This window comes from Oncorhynchus gorbuscha, linkage group LG13 (genome assembly GCF_021184085.1).
Source record: "Oncorhynchus gorbuscha isolate QuinsamMale2020 ecotype Even-year linkage group LG13, OgorEven_v1.0, whole genome shotgun sequence".
NCBI classification, from domain to species: Eukaryota; Metazoa; Chordata; class Actinopteri; order Salmoniformes; family Salmonidae; genus Oncorhynchus; species Oncorhynchus gorbuscha.
This window is the reverse complement of record NC_060185.1, coordinates 49086069-49107472: the sequence shown is the minus strand read 5'-3', so window position 1 is coordinate 49107472 and position 21404 is coordinate 49086069. Positions and strand designations below refer to the sequence as shown.

General features: G+C 46.9%; 1 protein-coding gene across 1 annotated transcript; it reads right to left on the bottom strand.

The window, feature by feature from the left end:
* Positions 1-213: 213 nt before the first annotated feature.
* On the bottom strand, positions 214-699 carry LOC123992325 (endoglucanase-like). Its single transcript, XM_046293478.1, has one exon. The coding sequence runs from the start codon at positions 697-699 to the stop codon at positions 214-216; it is 486 nt and encodes a 161-aa protein (XP_046149434.1).
* Between the last annotated feature and the right edge of the window lie 20705 nt (positions 700-21404).

Here is a 21404-nt window from a genome sequence, read left to right as displayed (position 1 = left end):
GCATGCCTTTCAGGTTGAGTTCTCAGGTGAACTCTGTTCAGGACTTTTCAGGAGCCTGTTTGTAGAAGGAGGCCTGCATGCAACACCATGTTGGCAGTGTCATCACTCAGCCATCTGCTTGGATGGAGCCCAAATGGCCACTTAACCCATCCTGGCTCTCTACTGGTCAGTGTAGGGAGGTCTCTGTGTAGGGGGGTCTCTGTATAGGGAGGTTTATGTGTAGGGAGGTGTCTGTATAGGGAGGTCTCTGTATAGGGAGGTCTCTGTGTAGGGAGGTGTCTGTGTAGGGAGGTCTCTGTGTAGGGAAGTCTCTGTGTAGGGAGGTCTCTGTGTAGGGAGGTCTCTGTGTAGGGAGGTCTCTGTGTGGACGTCTATGGGGAGGTGAGGGGTCTGTGTAGGGAGGTCTCTGTGTAGGGGTCTCTGTGTAGGTCTCTGTGTAGGGAGGTCTCTGTGTAGGGAGGTCTCTGTGTGGATGTCTATGGGGAGGTGAGGGGTCTGTGTAGGGAGGTCTCTGTGTAGGGAGCTCTCTGTGTAGGGAGGTCTCTGTGTAGGGAGGTCTCTGTGTGGATGTCTATGGGGAAGTGAGGGGTCTGTGTAGGGAGGTCTCTGTGTAGGGAGGTCTCTGTGTAGGGCGGTCTCTGTGTGGACGTCTATGGGGAGGTGAGGGGTCTGCTGTTGAGGCAGTGGGGAACGTTTCATAAACCTCAGGCTTGGTGATAACGTACCAAAATGACTGCTGTGCATAGAAGATATTCAGTAATGCAGTGTTGGAAGCACTATCTGGGTGTTTGTCTGTGTGGAAACGGAGAGGAGGCAGCACAGACTCTGTTTTATGGGCGTCAGGTTGCCTAACAGTTAAGAGCATTGGGCCTGTAACTGAAAGGTTGCTGGTTCAAATCCCAGAGCCGACTAGGTGAAAAATCTGTTGATGTTTCCTTGAGCAAGGCACTTAACCCATATTTCTCCTGTAAGTCACTCGGGATAAGAGCTTCTGCTAAATGACTTATTTTCTAAAAAATGACTGGTTGATTGACAGGCACCGGGGGCTTTGGACGGATGGCTCAGGGATGACATAATAACGGGATGCAGGGTGACCCGCTGATGGACTCCCAGGACAGCTCAAGGCAGGACGCCCACCTTACGGGGAGGAGGAGGACATTATCGCAAATCTCCCGACAGTAAAGAATGCCCTGTCACATACGTCCATGTGAATTATATTCTCCTGCCCCAGGAACAGATTGAAGCTTTCGACGTCATGGCTCTTTTAAGACAGACACTGCAGAAAGGGAGAGATTGGTTGTAATCAGGACAGATTTGATTGCAGAGAGGGCAGCTGATACCTCTCTGGTTGTTGTTTTGAAAAACATACCAGCAAACGTGCCTCCGGCAGACCTTTACATCTGCCATTGACTGCAAGTCTCTATAGTCTGTTATGGTGTCCTCTGCCCTTTGACTTTGGTACAGTGAGGGGAGAAGGGACTCCTGCTCAGGAGTATAGCTTATATAAGCCAGATAAGCCTCTTCGACTTGCAGGGTAGTGGAAAGCTCCTGGGTATTTCACCCTGCCTATCAGTAGGGTGGAGCCCTCTGTCTCTGAGAGTGTGGCTTGGTGCTGAACATTCCACGGGATTGGTCAAAGCAGAGAGGTTTCAAGTTGTATTGGTCGTATGTGTGGGAGGGGCATGGCAGGCATCGTCCAATGGGATGCTTACTTGCAGGTTCCTTCTAGACAATGCAAAGAACAATAAGAAATAATACAATATAAGAATGCAAAAATACAGAGTATGTGGCAGTAGAATACAATAAAACATATTAGCATAATACAGGAAGGAACCATGTAAAGTGCAATATTTATACGTGTATTGGGGAAGGGGGTATGGGGGGCAAGTGTATACATTGAGTAGTATAATAAGAGTCTGGTAGCAACAGTTGTGATGTGTGTGATCAGAGCAAGTGGTCAGTACCAGTTCACGTGTCTGACAGTAGGGGAAAGAACAGCTCATGGCTGGGGGTTGTGTGGGGCCCTTGATGATGCTGCGTGCCTTCCTCAGGCAGCGTTTCGAGTCGATGTTCTGGGTGAGTGGAAGCGCGGCCCCAGTCGTGTATTGGAGGGCCGTGCGGTTGTGGATGGAGAAATGTCCCATACAACTGGTCATGACGCAGTGGTAGTATTTGGAGAGGATCCAGGGCGGCATGTCGGATTTCTTCAGCCGCCTTGGGATGTAGAGACGCTGTTGCGGCCTCTTGACAAGGGTGGTGGTGTCGTTGGACCGTGACAAGTCCCTGGTGATGTGGAACATAAACAGGAACGTAAATCTCGAGACTCTCTCTGCTGCGTCCCCCTTTATGTGTTTCCTGAAGTCAACAAATAAACACTTTTTCTTTTGCTGACGTTGAATGCTCAAAGATTCACCCCCCCCCCCCCCCCAGGACTCATCCATCAACATGGATACGTCATCAGTCGCAGGCTTCATTAGGAAATGTGTTGATGGTGTTGTACGGTGCCCACAATTACAATCCGGACAAACCCCAACCAAAAACCCTGGATAAACGGAGATATGCATACCGTGCTGAGAGCCCGTACTGCAACATTCAATGTCAGCAGAACGAATCGGATGATTCGGTGGCGCGCCAGCGCGTACAAAGAAAGCAGACACGAGCACCGCAAGTCCATTGGGGACCTAAAGGGACAGTACAGACTCAAAGTCGCATGGATGCTCAGACTCGAGTCACATGTGGCAAGGACTATAGACTATCACAGACAACAGAGGTAGATCTGAGAATGAGTCCATCTCCAGAAGCTAAGGGTGGTACAGTATCGGATGTCCACCATGTGACACAGGCACTCCCAGGTCATGACTTGTGCTCATGAAAAAGGTGTAGAGTGTGTCTGTGTGTCTGACAGGCTGTGAGGCTGGAAGGGAGGAGGAGGTGAGAGGTGGTCAGTGAAATGGGGTGAACGTTTTAAGGGAGTTGGCGCCCTCACATTTGGCCTCTCCATACGGGTTAGAATGGAGGATCCTGGATTACACCGCCAGCCCCTGCTGATTTGACATAGCCTAAATCTCAGGACTGGATACAGCACCAAATCAGGGATATGGTGTTGGATGAGGCTTTCATTTTTTTTCTACCATTGGACAAATCAAATCAAACTGTATTGGTCAAATCAAATCAAATTTTATTTGTCACATGGTTAGCAGATGTTAATGCGAGTGTAGCGAAATGCTTGTGCTTCTAGTTCCAACAATGCAGTAATAACCAACAAGTAATCTAACTAACCATTCCAAAACTACTGTCTTATACACACAAGTGTAGGGGGATAAAGAATATGTACATAAAGATATATGAATGAGTGATGGTACAGAGCGGCATAGGCAAGATACAGTAGATGGTATCGAGTACAGTATATACATATGAGATGAGTATGTAAACAAAGTGGCATAGTTAAAGTGGCTAGTGATACATGTATTACATAAAGATGCAGTAGATGATATAGAGTACAGTATATACGTATACATATGAGATGAATAATGTAGGGTATGTAAACATTATATTAGGTAGCATTGTTTAAAGTGGCTAGTGATATATTTTACATCATTTCCCATCAATTCCCATTATTAAAGTGGCTGGAGTTGAGTCAGTGTGTTGGCAGCAGCCACTCAATGTTAGTGGTGGCTGTTTAACAGTCTGATGGCCTTGAGATAGAAGCTGTTTTTCAGTCTCTCGGTCCCAGCTTTGATGCACCTGTACTGATCTCGCCTTCTGGATGGTAACGGGGTGAACAGGCAGTGGCTCAGGTGGTTGTTGTCCTTGATGATCTTTATGGCCTTTCTGTAACATCGGGTGGTGTAGGTGTCCTGGAGGGCAGGTAGTTTGCCCCCGGTGATGCGTTGTGCAGACCTCACTACCCTCTGGAGAGCCTGTCATGTTTTGTCATTGATTATCATGTCTTGTCCCTGTGCTTCCCCTTCTATTCGTTTCCCTCTGCTGGTCTTATTAGGTTCTTTCCCTCTTTCTATCCCTCTCTCTCCCCCTCCCTCTCTCACTCTCTCGCTCTCTCTTCTCTCTATCGTTCCGTTCCTGCTCCCAGCTGTTCCTATTCCCCTAATCAATCATTTAGTCTTCCCACACCTGTTCCCGATCCTTTTCCCTGATTAGAGTCCCTATTTCTCTCCTTGTTTTCCGTTCCTGCCCTGTCGGATCCTTATCTATAATTCACCGTGCTGTGTCTATGTTTTGCCCTGTCGTGTCGTGTTTCCCTCAGATGCTGCGTGGTGAGCAGGTGTCTGAGTCTGCTAGGTTCAAGTGCCTTCCCGAGGCAACCTGCAGTTCTTGATCAAGTCTCCAGTCTGTTCTCGTCTTTACGAGTAGTATTATGCCTTTTGTTTTGTAAAGTTTCTTTACTGGATTAAAAACTCTGTTTTCGCCAAGTCGCTTTTGGGTCCTCATTCACCCGCATAACAGAAGGATCCGACCAAGGAATGGACCCAGCGACTACAGATGCTCGTAACACTGCCGTCGAGATCCAAGGAGCCATGCTCGGCAGACACGAGCAGGAATTGTCTGCTGCTCGCCATGCCGTGGAGAACCTGGCCGCTCAGGTTTCCGACCTCTCTGGACAGTTCCAGAGTCTTCGTCTCGTGCCACCTGTTACTTCCTGGCCTGCCGAGCCTCCGGAACCTAGGGTTAATAACCCACCTTGCTACTCCGGGCAGCCCACGGAGTGCCGCTCCTTTCTCACCCAGTGTGATATTGTGTTCTCTCTCCAACCCAACACATACTCTAGCGAGAGAGCTCGGGTTGCTTACGTCATTTCACTCCTTACTGGCCGGGCTCGAGAGTGGGGCACAGCTATCTGGGAGGCAAGGGCTGATTGTTCTAACAATTACCAGAACTTTAAAGAGGAGATGATTCGGGTTTTTGACCGTTCAGTTTTTGGTGGGGAGGCTTCTAGGGCCCTGGCTTCCCTATGCCAAGGTGATCGATCCATAACGGATTACTCTATAGAGTTTCGCACTCTTGCTGCCTCTAGTGACTGGAACGAGCCGGCGCTGCTCGCTCGTTTTCTGGAGGGACTCCACGCAGTGGTCAAAGATGAGATTCTCTCTCGGGAGGTTCCTTCCAGTGTGGACTCTTTGATTGCTCTCGCCATCCGCATAGAACGACGGGTAGATCTTCGTCACCAAGCTCGTGGAGGAGAGCTCGCGTCAACGGTGTTTCCCTGCTCCGCATCGCAACCATCTCCCTCCTCTGGCTCAGAGACTGAGCCCATGCAGCTGGGAGGTATTCGCATCTCGACCAAGGAGAGGGAACGGAGGATCACCAACCGCCTGTGCCTCTATTGCGGATTTGATGGACATTTTGTCAATTCATGTCCAGTAAAAGGCCCGAGCTCATCAGTAAGCGGAGGGCTACTGGTGAGCGCTACTACTCAGGTCTCTTCATCTAGATCCTGTACTACTATGTCGGTCCATCTACGCTGGACCGGTTCGGGTGCTACATGCAGTGCCTTGATTGACTCTGGGGCTGAGGGTTGTTTCATGGACGAAGCATGGGCTCGGAAACATGACATTCCTTTCAGACAGTTAGACAAGCCTACGCCCATGTTTGCCTTAGATGGTAGTCATCTTCCCAGTATCAGATTTGAGACACTACCTTTAACTCTCACAGTATCTGGTAACCACAGTGAGACTATTTCTTTTTTGATTTTTCGTTCACCTTTTACACCTGTTGTTTTGGGTCATCCCTGGCTAGTATGTCATAATCCTTCTATTAATTGGTCTAGTAATTCTATCCTATCCTGGAACGTTTCTTGTCATGTGAAGTGTTTAATGTCTGCCATCCCTCCCATTTCTTCTGTCCCCACTTCTCAGGAGGAACCTGGCGATTTGACAGGAGTGCCGGAGGAATATCATGATCTGCGCACGGTCTTCAGTCGGTCCCGAGCCAACTCCCTTCCTCCTCACCGGTCGTATGATTGTAGTATTGATCTCCTTCCGGGGACCACTCCTCCTCGGGGTAGACTATACTCTCTGTCGGCTCCCGAACGTAAGGCTCTCGAGGATTATTTATCTGTGTCTCTTGACGCCGGTACCATAGTGCCTTCTTCCTCTCCGGCCGGGGCGGGGTTCTTTTTTGTTAAGAAGAAGGACGTTACTCTGCGCCCCTGCGTGGATTATCGAGGGCTGAATGACATAACGGTTAAGAATCGTTATCCGCTTCCCCTTATGTCATCAGCCTTCGAGATTCTGCAGGGAGCCAGGTGCTTTACTAAGTTGGACCTTCGTAACGCTTACCATCTCGTGCGCATCAGAGAGGGGGACGAGTGGAAAACGGCGTTTAACACTCCGTTAGGGCATTTTGAGTACCGGGTTCTGCCGTTTGGTCTCGCCAATGCGCCAGCTGTTTTTCAGGCATTAGTTAATGATGTTCTGAGAGACATGCTGAACATCTTTGTTTTTGTCTATCTTGACGATATCCTGATTTTTTCACCGTCACTCGAGATTCATGTTCAGCACGTTCGACGTGTTCTACAGCGCCTTTTAGAGAATTGTCTCTACGTAAAGGCTGAGAAGTGCTCTTTTCATGTCTCCTCCGTTACTTTTCTCGGTTCCGTTATTTCCGCTGAAGGCATTCAGATGGATTCCGCTAAGGTCCAAGCTGTCAGTGATTGGCCCGTTCCAAGGTCACGTGTCGAGTTGCAGCGCTTTTTAGGTTTCGCTAATTTCTATCGGCGTTTCATTCGTAATTTCGGTCAAGTTGCTGCCCCTCTCACAGCTCTTACTTCTGTCAAGACGTGTTTTAAGTGGTCCGGTTCCGCCCAGGGAGCTTTTGATCTTCTAAAAGAACGTTTTACGTCCGCTCCTATCCTCGTTACTCCTGACGTCACTAGACAATTCATTGTCGAGGTTGACGCTTCAGAGGTAGGCGTGGGAGCCATTCTATCCCAGCGCTTCCAGTCTGACGATAAGGTTCATCCTTGCGCTTATTTTTCTCATCGCCTGTCGCCATCTGAGCGCAACTATGATGTGGGTAACCGTGAACTGCTCGCCATCCGCTTAGCCCTAGGCGAATGGCGACAGTGGTTGGAGGGGGCGACCGTTCCTTTTGTCGTTTGGACAGACCATAAGAACCTTGAGTACATCCGTTCTGCCAAACGACTTAATGCCCGTCAAGCTCGTTGGGCGTTGTTTTTCGCTCGTTTCGAGTTTGTGATTTCTTACCGTCCGGGTAGCAAAAACACCAAGCCTGATGCCTTATCCCGTCTGTTTAGTTCTTCTGTGGCTTCTACTGATCCCGAGGGGATTCTTCCTTATGGGCGTGTTGTCGGGTTAACAGTCTGGGGAATTGAAAGACAGGTTAAGCAAGCACTCACGCACACTGCGTCGCCGCGCGCTTGTCCTAGTAACCTCCTTTTCGTTCCTGTTTCCACTCGTCTGGCTGTTCTTCAGTGGGCTCACTCTGCCAAGTTAGCTGGTCATCCAGGTGTTCGAGGCACTCTTGCGTCTATTCGCCAGCGCTTTTGGTGGCCGACTCAGGAGCGTGACACGCGCCGTTTCGTGGCTGCTTGTTCGGACTGCGCGCAGACTAAGTCGGGTAACTCTCCTCCTGCCGGTCGTCTCAGACCGCTCCCCATTCCTTCTCGACCATGGTCTCACATCGCCCTAGACTTCATTACCGGTCTGCCTTTGTCTGCGGGGAAGACTGTGATTCTTACGGTTGTCGATAGGTTCTCTAAGGCGGCACATTTCATTCCCCTCGCTAAACTTCCTTCCGCTAAGGAGACGGCACAAATCATCATCGAGAATGTGTTCAGAATTCATGGCCTCCCGTTAGACGCCGTTTCAGACAGAGGCCCGCAATTCACGTCACAGTTTTGGAGGGAGTTCTGTCGTTTGATTGGTGCGTCCGTCAGTCTCTCTTCCGGGTTTCATCCCCAGTCTAACGGTCAAGCAGAGAGGGCCAATCAGACGATTGGTCGCATACTACGCAGCCTTTCTTTCAGAAACCCTGCGTCTTGGGCAGAACAGCTCCCCTGGGCAGAATACGCTCACAACTCGCTTCCTTCGTCTGCTACCGGGTTATCTCCGTTTCAGAGTAGTCTGGGTTACCAGCCTCCTCTGTTCTCATCCCAGCTTGCCGAGTCCAGCGTTCCCTCCGCTCAAGCGTTTGTCCAACATTGTGAGCGCACCTGGAGGAGGGTGAGGTCTGCACTTTGCCGTTACAGGGCACAGACTGTGAGAGCCGCCAATAAACGCAGGATTAAGAGTCCAAGGTATTGTTGCGGCCAGAGAGTGTGGCTTTCCACTCGCAACCTTCCTCTTACGACAGCTTCTCGTAAGTTGACTCCGCGGTTCATTGGTCCGTTCCGTGTCTCCCAGGTCGTCAATCCTGTCGCTGTGCGACTGCTTCTTCCGCGACATCTTCGTCGCGTCCATCCTGTCTTCCATGTCTCCTGTGTCAAGTCCTTTCTTCGCACCCCGTTCGTCTTCCCTCCCCCTCCCGTCCTTGTCGAGAGCGCACCTATTTACAAGGTACGTAAGATCATGGACATGCGTTCTCGGGGACGGGGTCACCAATACTTAGTGGATTGGGAGGGTTACGGTCCTGAGGAGAGGAGTTGGGTTCCGTCTCGGGACGTGCTGGACCGTTCGCTTATTGATGATTTCCTCCGTTGCCGCCAGGGTTCCTCCTCGAGTGCGCCAGGAGGCGCTCGGTGAGTGGGGGGGTACTGTCATGTTTTGTCATTGATTATCATGTCTTGTCCCTGTGCTTCCCCTTCTATTCGTTTCCCTCTGCTGGTCTTATTAGGTTCTTTCCCTCTTTCTATCCCTCTCTCTCCCCCTCCCTCTCTCACTCTCTCGCTCTCTCTTCTCTCTATCGTTCCGTTCCTGCTCCCAGCTGTTCCTATTCCCCTAATCAATCATTTAGTCTTCCCACACCTGCTCCCGATCCTTTTCCCTGATTAGAGTCCCTATTTCTCTCCTTGTTTTCCGTTCCTGCCCTGTCGGATCCTTATCTATAATTCACCGTGCTGTGTCTATGTTTTGCCCTGTCGTGTCGTGTTTCCCTCAGATGCTGCGTGGTGAGCAGGTGTCTGAGTCTGCTAGGTTCAAGTGCCTTCCCGAGGCAACCTGCAGTTCTTGATCAAGTCTCCAGTCTGTTCTCGTCTTTACGAGTAGTATTATGCCTTTTGTTTTGTAAAGTTTCTTTACTGGATTAAAAACTCTGTTTTCGCCAAGTCGCTTTTGGGTCCTCATTCACCCGCATAACAGAGCCTTACGGTTGTGGGCGGAGCAGTTGCCGTACCAGGCGGTGATACAGCCCGCCAGGATGCTCTCGATTGTGCATCTGTAGAAGTTTGTGAGTGCTTTTGGTGACAAGCCAAATTTCTACAGCCTCCTGAGGTTGAAGAGACACTGCTGCGCCTTCTTCACAATGCTGTCTGTGTGGGTGGACCAGGGTCCAGGGTTAACACTTTTAAATGTCTTACTCACCTCGGCTGCAGTGAAGGAGAAGCCGCATGTTTTGGTTGCAGGCCGTGTCAGTGGCACTGTATTGTCCTCAATGCGGGCAAAAAAGTTATTTAGTCTGGCTGGGAGCAAGACATCCTGGTCCGTGACGGGGCTGGTTTTCTTTTTGTAATCCGTGATTGACTGTAGACCCTGCCACATACCTCTTGTGTCTGAGCCGTTGAATTGAGATTCGACTTTTTCTCTATACTGACGCTTAGCTTGTTTGATTGCCTTGCGGAGGGAGTAGCTACACTGTTTGTATTCTGTCATGTTTCCGGTCACCTTGCCCTGATTAAAAGCAGTGGTTCGCGCTTTCAGTTTCACGCGAATGCTGCCATCAATGCACATATTTAGAAGATGTTATTGCGGGTGTAAATGAAGGAAATGCTTGTGTGCTAAAGTAGTGCTATTTCTGTTCTCTCTCTCTCTCTCTCTCTCTCTCTCTCTCTCTCTCTCTCTCTCTCTCTCTCTCTCTCTCTCTCTCTCTCTCTCTCTCTCTCTCTCTCTCTCTCTCTCTCTCTCTCTCTCTCTCTCTCTCTCTCTCTCTCTGTATTCTGTCAGAGAGACTTTGCTTTATTGGCATGACAATGTACATATTGCCAAAGCTTATTTTTAACATTTACAATATAAAAATGAGAATCAAAATTGTCAACAGGACAACAGTAACAACAATAAGTGTCAAAATAACCATACATTCAAGAATAACAATAAGCATACAGTAGAGGTGCAGGTTGATTGGTCTGTCAGACATTGTCCCTCAACTTATGGCTGGCAGCAATGTAGTGCGCTGCCAACCCACAGCTCTCTGCGTCCTCCCCCAACAGGACGGGTAGCATATTCTCATCAGAAAGGTATTTGAATAAGGCTTTCAAATTTGGGGAAATTACATTCTCTAATTGTTTTATATTTTTTTACATTTAGTCAGGAAATGCAGCTCCGTCTCAGGTTCTGCTGTTGTGCAGTGGTTGCACAGCCTTTCCTCTACAGGGAGCCAGGCTTTCTTGTATCTACCCCTCTCAATGGCAAGGCTGTGCTCACTGAGCCTGTACTTTGTCAAGGTTTTTCTAAGGTTTTGATCAGTAACCATGGTCAAATATTTAGCCACGGTTTACTGTCCATTTGTGAACTCAGCCCCAGGACCAGCTGGATGAGGGGACTCTTTTCTTTGCTCAGCTCTTGGCATTGCAGGGCTTGGTAGTGAGAGAGGGGTTCACTGTCACTGTATTTTAGATGTTTCCAAAACTTAATTTTTTGAGTTTTTATTATTAGTGGATATTGGCCTAATTCTGCCCTGCATGCATTGTTTGTAGTTTTCCTCTGGACATGTAGGATAATCTTACAGAACTCTGCATGCAGGGTTTCAATGGAGTGTTTGTCCCATTTGATGAAATCTTGTTCTGCAAGTGGACCCCACACCTCGCTGCCATAAAGTGCAATTATTCAATTAGTTTTAGCCAAATTGTAATAGGTATTTCAATTTGAATTAGCTTTTTAATGGCTTAGAATGCCCTGTGTGCTTTCTCTCACAGTTCATTCACTGCCTCATTAAGGTGTCCAGTTGAGCTTGTTTTTAAACCTAAGTGATTGTAGTGGTAGTGTGTGCAGTACTCTATTTATTTTGTACCAATTGAGAACTTTGGTCTAATTCCCTGAGATCTGGATCTTCTCTGGAAAATCATTATTTTAGTCTTTTTGCTGCCAGGGCCCAGGTCTGGCAGTACTGCTCTAGCAGGTCCAGGCTCTGCTGTAGGCCATGTGCTGTGGGTGACAGCAGGCATAGGTCATCTGCGAAGAGTAGCTCCCTGGTACACAGAAAATACCCGAGCTCTGAAGCAAGCTTCCAGAAAATTGGAACGGAGATGGCGCCACACCAAACTGGAAGTCTTCCGACTAGCTTGGAAAGACAGTACCGTGCAGTATCGAAGAGCCCTTACTGCTGCTCGATCAACCTATTTTTCTAACTTAATTGAGGAAAATAAGAACAATCCAAACTCCCTTTTGATACTGTCGCAAAGCGAACTAAAAAGCAGCATTCCTCAAGAGAGAATGGCTTTCACTTTAGCAGTGATAAATCATGATTATTAGAAAGCAAATTACGGACTTCTCTTTAAATCTGCGTATTCCTTCAAAGCTCAGTTGTCCTGAGTCTGCACCACTCTGCCAGGACCTAGGATCAAGAGAGACACTCAAGTGTTTTAGTACTATATCTCTTGACACAATGATGAAAATAATCATGGCCTCTAAACCTTCAAGCTGCATACTGGACCCTATTCCAACTAAACTACTGAAAGAGCTGCTTCCTGTGCTTGGCCCTCCTATGTTGAACATAATAAACGGCTCTCTATCCACCGGATGTGTACCAAACTCACTAAAAGTGGCAGTAATAAAGCCTCTCTTGAAAAAGCCAAACCTTGACCCAGAAAATATAAAAAACTATCGGCCTATATCGAATCTTCCATTCCTCTCAAAAACTTGCTGCCTTCCTGAAGACAAACAATGTATACGAAATACTTCAGTCTGGTTTTAGACCCCATCATAGCACTGAGACTGCACTTGTGAAGGTGATAAATGACCTTTTAATGGCATCAGACCGAGGCTCTGCATCTGTCCTCGTGCTCCTAGACCTTAGTGCTGCTTTTGATACTATCGATCACCACATTCTTTTGGAGAGATTGGAAACACAAATTGGTCTACACGGACAAGTTCTGACCTGGTGTAGATCTTATCTGTCGGAAAGATATCAGTTTGTCTCTGTGAATGGTTTGTCCTCTGACAAATCAACTGTAAATTTCGGTGTTCCTCAAGGTTCCGTTTTAGGACCACTATTGTTTTCACTATATATTTTACCTCTTGGGGATGTCATTCGAAAAACATAATGTTAACTTTCACTGCTATGCAGATGACACACAGCTGTACATTTCATGGTGAAGCCCCAAAATTGCCCTCGCTAGAAGCATGGGTTTCTGACATAAGGAAGTGGATGGCTGCAAACTTTCTACTTTTAAACTCGGACAAAACAGAGATGCTTGTTCTAGGTCCCAAGAAACAAAGAGATCTTCTGTTGAATCTGACAATTAATCTTAATGGTTGTACAGTGGTCTCAAATAAAACTGTGAAGGACCTCGGCGTTACTCTGGACCCTGATCTCTCTTTTGAAGAACATATCAAGACCATTTCAAGGACATCATTTTTCCATCTACTAACATTGCAAAAATCAGAAACTTTCTGTCCAAAAATGATGCAGAAAAATTAATCCATGCTTTTCTCACTTCTAGGTTAGACTACTGCAATGCTCTACTTTCCGGCTACCCGGATAGAGCACTAAATAAACTTCAGTTAGTGCTAAATACGGCTGCTAGAATCCTGACTAGAACCAAAAAATTTGATCATATTACTCCAGTGCTAGCCTCCCTACACTGGCTTCTTGTCAAAGCAAGGGCTGATTTCAAGGTTTTACTGCTAACCTACAAAGCATTACATGGGCTTGCTCCTACCTATCTCTCTGATTTGGTCCTGCCGTACATACCTACACGTACGCTACGGTCACAAGACGCAGGCCTCCTAATTGTCCCTAGAATTTCTAAGCAAACAGCCGGAGGCAGGGCGTTCTCCTATAGATCTCCATTTTTATGGAACGGTCTGCCTACCCATGTCAGAGACGCAAACTCGGTCTCAACCTTTAAGTCTTTACTGAAGACTCATCTCTTCAGTGGGTCATATGATTGAGTGTAGTCTGGCCCAGGAGTGGGAAGGTGAACGGAAAGGCTATGGAGCAACGAACCACCCTTGCTGTCTCTGCCTGGCCGGTTCCCCTCTTTCCACTGGGATTCTCTGCCTCTAACCCTATTACAGGGGCTGAGTCACTGGCTTACTGGGGCTCTCTCATACTGTCCCTGGGAGGGGTGCGTCACCTGAGTGGGTTGAGTCACTGATGTGATAATCCTGTCTGGGTAGGCACCCCCCCCCTGGGTTGTGCCGAGGCGGAGATCTTTCTGGGCTATACTCAGCCTTGTCTCAGGATGGTAGGTTGGTGGTTGAAGATATCCCTCTAGTGGTGTGGGGGCTGTGCTTTGGCAAAGTGGGTGGGGTTATATCCTTCCTGTTTGGCCCTGTCTGGGGGTGTCCTCGGATGGGGCCACAGTGTCTCCTGACCCCTCCTGTCTCAGCCTCCAGTATTTATGCTGCAGTAGTTTATGTGTCGGGGGCTAGGGTCAGTTTGTTATATCTGGAGTACTTTTCCTGTCCTATTCGGTGTCCTGTGTGAATTTAAGTGTGCTCTCTCTAATTCTCTCTTTCTCTCTTTCTCTCTTTCTTTCTCTCTCTCGGAGGACCTGAGCCTGAGGACCATGCCTCAGGACTACCTAACATGATGACTCCTTGCTGTCCCCAGTCCACCTGGCCGTGCTGCTGCTACAGTTTCAACTGTTCTGCCTTATTATTATTGGACCATGCTGGTCATTTATGAACATTTGTACATCTTGGCCATGTTCTGTAATCTCCACCCGGCACAGCCAGAAGAGGACTGGCCACCCCACATAGCCTGGTTCCTCTCTCGGTTTCTTCCTAGGTTTTGGCCTTTCTAGGCCACCGTGCCTTTTCCTAGCCACCGTGCTTCTACACCTGCATTGCTTGTTGTTTGGGGTTTTAGGCTGGGTTTCTGTACAGCACTTTGAGATATCAGCTGATGTACAAAGGGCTATATAAATACATTTGATTTGATTTGATTTGATTCTGAATTGTGGAGACTAACACCAGGGGCTGAGGATTTTTTTAGAATAGTGGCCAATTCGTTGATGTAAATATTGAAGAGTGCAGGGCTCAGATTGCAACCCTGGCGAATCAAATGCTTTTTGGAAGTCGATAAAGCAAGCGTATATTTTGGTATTATTTTGGTGGACATGTTTATCTATCAGGGTGTGTAGGGTGTAAATATGATCAGTTGTGCGATGTTTTGGTATAAATCCAATTTGGCTTTTACCCAAGACATTGTGCTTATTAAGGAAGTTTAGAACTCTTACATTTATAATACTACAGAAAACCTTCCCCAGGTTACTGTTCACTGCCTCTGTAATTGTTAGGGTCAAATTTGTCTCCGTTTTTAAAGATTGGGTTTATGAGTCCTTGATTCCAGATGTCAGAGAAATAACCTACACTCATGATCAAATTAAACCATTTTAATATAGCCAATTGAAATTTTGCACTAATGAGTTTGAGCATCTCATTTAGGATGCCATCAGGTCCGCATGCTTTTAAAAATTTCAGAGCCTGACGTTTCTTATAGAGCTCCTGGTCAGTAATTGGGGAATCCAATGGATTTTAATTGACCTTTATATGTTTGTGTTTATGGACTCCTCAATTAGAGTCAGCTGCTTGCTGTTGTTCTGTGCTTTTCTCTCTCTCTCCAGTCTCCCTCTCTCTCAGTCTCCCTCTCCCTCTCTCTCTCTATCCCTCTCTCCAGTATCCCTCTCTCCAGTATCCCTCTCCCTCTCTCCAGTCTCCCTCTCTCTCTCTCTCTCTCTCAACCCTCCCTGATAACAAGTCATCTTTTGCTCTACAGTCAGTCTACCAGTGGTCTGTTGTGAACCCAAACACTTTCCTCCCCTCTTGCAAGAGACACATGGTGTGTTCTCGTGTTTGTGTGGTCGGCCAGTATGTTGCTCACGTGCGATCTAGAGTTTGTGCTCAGCCAGAATTCCTTGGGGAGGGGAAATGCAGGATGTTCCGGTTTTGTTGTGTTTTTTTTGGTCTAGCATGTGCTTTCTTCTGAAACATGGGATCACAATCTCACTTCCGTTTCTCCAAATAACATTTGAGTAGTATGAATAAAATGGAGGATGACAGCCTTAGTTTTCAACTTTGTATTCATCATCAAAATTTGAATCAAGGTGTGATAACTAAATGGTTGATGTCATCTGATTTGTTCAAATGTGATACAGTATTTGCCCATATCTTTGAAAGTGTGCTGTTTCATAAAATCTGTAACAAAGCTTTTTGAAGAACACAAGGAATTCAACAACATTGGCTGGACTGGTTCTTATTCAAAGAAATTGGAGTGAGAATCCCATGAGAACTGGACATGTGAACGTGTCATACATGAACACAGAACGTGCAAACGCACACACATACACACAGTCCCGTCCCACCGCTCTGCTATGCGACTTGTTGTTGCCACTGTGACCCATGTCTCTGCAGCCCTGCGAGAAAAACAGAGTTCCTCTCATATTACACTCCGACATCTGCCACGTTAGACACAGATTGTAAGAAGAAGGGTGTTCTTTACACACACACACACACACACACACACACACACACACACACACACACACACACACACACACACACACACACACACACACACACACACACACACACACACACACACACACACACACACACACACACACACACACACACACACACACCCCTCTCACCCCTGCTGTCTGTGGGCCTCTCTGTTTTGGAAAGAGATATTGGACCTCCTCATACACTCACAGCGACCCTGTCTACATATCAGGAGAGACAGAGGGTTGGGCTGGTGGAGAGTGATCTCGTCTGCTTCTCTTTACGCTTCTTATTCGAGACACTTCCACACAATGTCGGTCAATTCAGGGGGATTGTATTTTCCCTTTGATCTATGTTTATTATTATTCCTCCTGGTCACCGTTTATTCCCTGCACAAAACTAGAACTGAAGTCGAAGGGGTGACTTCAACTCTGTGGCATGGGTGAATCTGGGAGGTAGTAGAATAATTAGTGTGAAATGATGTTCCCATGATGAATGAAGCATGGCTGTATTCTCTTTGTATCCGGGTCAACATTTCAACATGAATTCAATCTGCCACTTCAGTATAATTAAAGAGCATATCGAAAGGCCCAGTTGAAAGGAGTTATTACACTGAGGAAAGTAGATTTCTGTGTTTATACCACAAGCTCGTAGAAAGACCACAGGGGTTTGTTTTACGCTATAATTGACTCAAGCCTGAAAGATTTCCTCTCCCTCTCTTCCCTACATCAATTAATCAGCGGGCCCCTCTATGCCAAACACACACACACACACACGCACTCACACACACACGCGCAAGCGATCACTTCAATAGAGACTGACGCAGACTCATCCACGCATACACACACACACATTCCAGTGCTGATATGAATGCCGGGCATTGATGCATCTCCCTTTGAGGCCTGTTCCCAGTGTAAGTGTTGTACTGAGCAGGTAAGCGGTAGTAGGTAAGTCGATCTGTCCCCTGGGCCCTCTCCCCTCTCCCAGACACACACATCGCTGCTATTGTTCCCGTTCCATGTTTTCCCATGTCTCCTTGCTTCCTGGGCCCCTCCGCTACCTGCCGGCACATTCCAGCCTGTCCATCTCAGGCCTTTGTGTGTTCTCTCTCTCTCTCTCTCTCTATCTGTCTCTCTCTCTATCCATCTTGCTTTTTTCGACATGCCACTAACTTTGAGTAAAGCCAGAGTTTCTACGTATGCAGATGACTCAACACTGTACATGTGAGCTACTACAGTGACTGAAATGACCGCAACACTCAACAAAGAGCTGCAGTTAGTTTCAGAATGGGTGGCAAGGAATAAGTTAGCCCTAAATATTTCTAAAACTAAAAGCATCATATGTGGAACAAAACACTCACTAAATCCTAAACCTCAACTAAATCTTGTAATAAATCATGTGGAAATTGAGCAAGTTGAGATGACTAAACTGCTTGGAGTAACCCTGGATTGTAAACTGTCATGGTCAAAACATATTGATGCAGTAGTAGATGAGATGGGGAGAAGTCTGTCCATAAGAAAGCGATGCTCTGCCTTCTTAACAGCACTATCAACAGGGCAGGTCCTACAGGCCCTAGTTTAGTCGCACCTTGACTACTGTTCAGTGGTGTGGTCAGGTGCCACAAAAAAGGACTTAGGAAAATTGCAATTGGCTCAGAACAGGGCAGCACGGCTGGCCCTTGGATGTTCACAGAGAGCTAATATTAATACTACTGCATGTCAATCTCTCCTGGCTCAAAGTGGAGGAGAGATTGACTTCATCACTACTTTTATTTACGAGAGGTATTGGAATGTTGAATGCACCGAGCTGTCTGTCTAAACTACTGGCACACAGCTCAGACACCCATGCATATCCCACAAGACATGTGACAAGAGGTCTCTTCACAGTCCCCAAGTCCAGAACAGACTATGGGAGGCACACAGTACTACATAGAGCCATGACTACATGGAACTCTATTCCACATCAAATAACTGATGCAAGCAGTAAAATTAGATTTAAAAAAAAACAGATTAAAAAAACACCTTATGGAACAGCGGGGACTTTGATGCAACACAAACATTGGCACAGACACATTCATACACACACACACACACACACACACACACACACACACACACACACACACACACACACACACACACACACACACACACACACACACACACACACACACACACACACACACACACACACACACACACACACACACACACACACACACACACACACACACACACACACACACACAGATATGTGCTAGTGGTGGAGTAAGGGCCTGAGGGCACGCAGTGTGTTGTGAAATCTGCGAATGTATTGTAATTTTGTTGACATGGTATAAACTGCCTTCATTTTGCTGGACCCCAGGAAGAGGAGCTGCTGCTTTGGCAGCAGCTAAAGGGGATCCATAATAAATACAAAAATACAATTCTCTCCTTCTGTCACACATTTCACATGCTTGGATTTCAAACACCGCACCGGAAAGCGTGTGGCCACCTCCCTGCCCAACCACATGACCTGCAGTCAGATAAAAATAAGGCCACTTTCTTTGGATGTTTCATCAAATTCTAAAAGTATAAACAGATTCAGAAGGATTTGTGCAGTAATGATATGAGACATCCGGGAGAGGATGTCCAACACACCCACAACAACCTTCCCCAAATGACCCTGATGAACTTCCATGACTTTCTTCCATCATCTTCAAAATCCGCGTTAACCCCTGATCTCTGCTCTGAGAGAGGTAGCGGGGAAGCAGCAGAGATATATAGAAAGAGAAAGAGAGGTGAAAACATGGAAAGGAAGAAAGAAAGAAAGAAAGAAAAGAGAGCAAGAGAAGGGAACTGGGACAGATGTCACTATTTAGGATCTGCCTGCCCTTCCTGTAGTCCTTAATGAAGTACTTAGTGAACCCCCCCCCATTCACTAGTTTGAAGATTTAAAGCCATTTTCACCCCTACCCCAATAACCATCCACCCTGAGGCTCTTTCCCCCCTCCTAGTACCCCTTCTCTAATCTCCTCTTCCCTGCTCCAGTGCCAGTGATGGGTGGTCCTCTTTAAGGGTCAGGGGTCAGCCCCAGTGGTGTGTGGGAAACGTGCCGCGGTGCTGTGAGGAAGAGGTCCAGGCAGCCCGGTTACTCCCTGAACCTCCAGAGTTTGTTTAATTGGGCTCTCAGGGTCAGTGGAACACGGGAGGGGCGGCTGGTGTCTGTTACAGTTGTGATTTATTGGACCAATTTATTCTCCAAATGTGCGTTTGTTTGGTTAGGGCCGATTGGTTAGGGCCGATTGGTTAGGGCCGTCAGAGCAGACTGTCTTAGGCTGGGGGCTCAACGGCGTCGCCACAGGATGATATGGGCACGCGTGAGTGTATGCGTGTGTGTGTGTGTGTGTGTGTGTGTGTGTGTGTGTGTGTGTGTGTGTGTGTGTGTGTGTGTGTGTGTGTGTGTGTGTGTGTGTGTGTGTGTGTGTGTGAGAGAGAGAGAGAAAGAGAGTGTGTCTGTGTGTATGTCTGTGTGTATGTGTGTGTCTGTGTGTCTATGTATGTCTGTGTGTCTGTGTCTGTAGGTAAGGACTGACAGGTGCTTACCTATTACATGCCCACCTATTTACACACACACGCATGCAGACAGACAGACAGACAGACAGACAGACAGACAGACAGACAGACAGACAGACAGACAGACAGACAGACAGACAGACAGACAGACAGACAGACAGACAGACAGACAGACAGACGCACATAAACACACCTTTTAACTTTTTAAAAAATTGCATAACACAAGCCACTTTGAAGGCCCACTCTTCTTAGGCCTGGTGTCAAAGGATTTGTGTTTTATTTCACCTTTATTTAACTAGGCAAGTCAGTTAAGAACAAATTCTTATCTACAATGACGGCCTACCAGAAGGCAAAAGGCCTCCTACGGGGACGACAGCTGGGATAAAACAAATAAGAATAAGAATAAGAATTGGCACACAGACTTGTGACAGAGTGTGTGGGGCTCAACATGTAGCGGGGATTCCATATTCAGACACTAGATTGACGACCTGGTTCAGACAGAACGGCCTCCAATGGCTGGCTCTTCACCTCTTCCGTTCGCAAACACATAATAACGATGTCAGTGTTATGCGTATTACTCTACACGTCAGTTTTCCGTTGGAAACATGAGATGGAATGTGGTTTGTGTACTTTTGTTTTTAGACCCCGAGAGGCATAAATGGAAAATGTACCAATGGAAAACTTTGTGGGATCCTCTTCCAAAGCAAATAGTCTGATAACTGACAACAGCATATATGAAATAGGTGGTGCTTATATTTGTCCTGTTTCCCTGCATGTACAAGTGAGTAACCTGTACCAGTAGGAGAAGGAAATGTTTTTTTTTATTTTGCATGTCCCTTCTGAGAGTGGGGTCACGAGAGTGGGGTCACGGCGACCGATCAGCCATTATTGACAGCGACCCTGGAGCAATTAGGGTTAAGTGCCTTGTGCAGGGGCAGATTTTTCACCTTGTCAGTTCGGGGACTCAAGCTAGCAATCTTTCGGTTACTGGGCCAAAGCTCTACACTCTAAGTGAACTGTTGCACATATGTCGTGTTGTGCTTAGGTCTTTATACTGCATGTTGAGAAGAACGGCAAATGTAATTATACGTACTGTAGATGATCATAGAGTCATAAGTTGGGCACTGAGTTCTGTAGTCACACATACAGGGGCTTGCGAAAGGTTTCACCCCCTTGGCATTTTTCTTATTTTGTTGCCTTACAACCTGGAATTAAAATATACATTTTGGGGGGGTTGTATCACAACATTTGCGCAACACTTTGAAGATGCAAAATATTTTATATTGTGAAACAAACAAGAAATAAGACAAAAAGACGGAAGACTTGAGCGTAACTATTCACCCCCCCAAAGTCAATACTTTGTAGAGCCACTTTTGCAGCAATTACAGCTGCAAGTCTCTTGGGTTATGTCTCTATAAGCTTGGCACATCTAGCCACTGGGATTGTTGCTAATTCTTCAAGGCAAAACTGCTCCAGCTCCTTCAAGTTGGATGGGTTCTGCTGGTGTACAGCAATATTTAAGTAATACCAAAGATTCTCAATTAGATTGAGGTCTGGGATTTTACTAGGCCATTCCAAGACATTTAAATGTTCCCCTTAAACCACTCGAGTGTTGCTTTAGCAGTATGCTTAGGGTCATTGTCCTGCTGGACGGTGAACCTCCGTCCCAGTCTCAAATCTCTGGAAGATTGAAACAGGTTTCCCTCAATAATTTCCCTGTATTTAGCGTCATGCATCATTCCTTCAATTCTGACCAGTTTCCCAGTCCCTGTTGATCAAAAACTTCCCCACAGCATGATGCTGCCACCACCATGCTTCACTGTGGGGATGATATTCTCTGGGTGATGAGAGGTGTTGGGGACTGCCAGACATGGCATTCCCCAACATGAGAGGTGTTGGGAAATGCCAGACATGGCATTTTCCTTGATGGCCAAAAAGCTAAATGTTTGTCTCATCTGAACAGAGAACCTTCTTCCATATGTTTGGGGAGTCTCCCACATACCTTTTGGCGAACACCAAACGTGTTTGCTTATTTTTGTTCTTTAAGCAATGG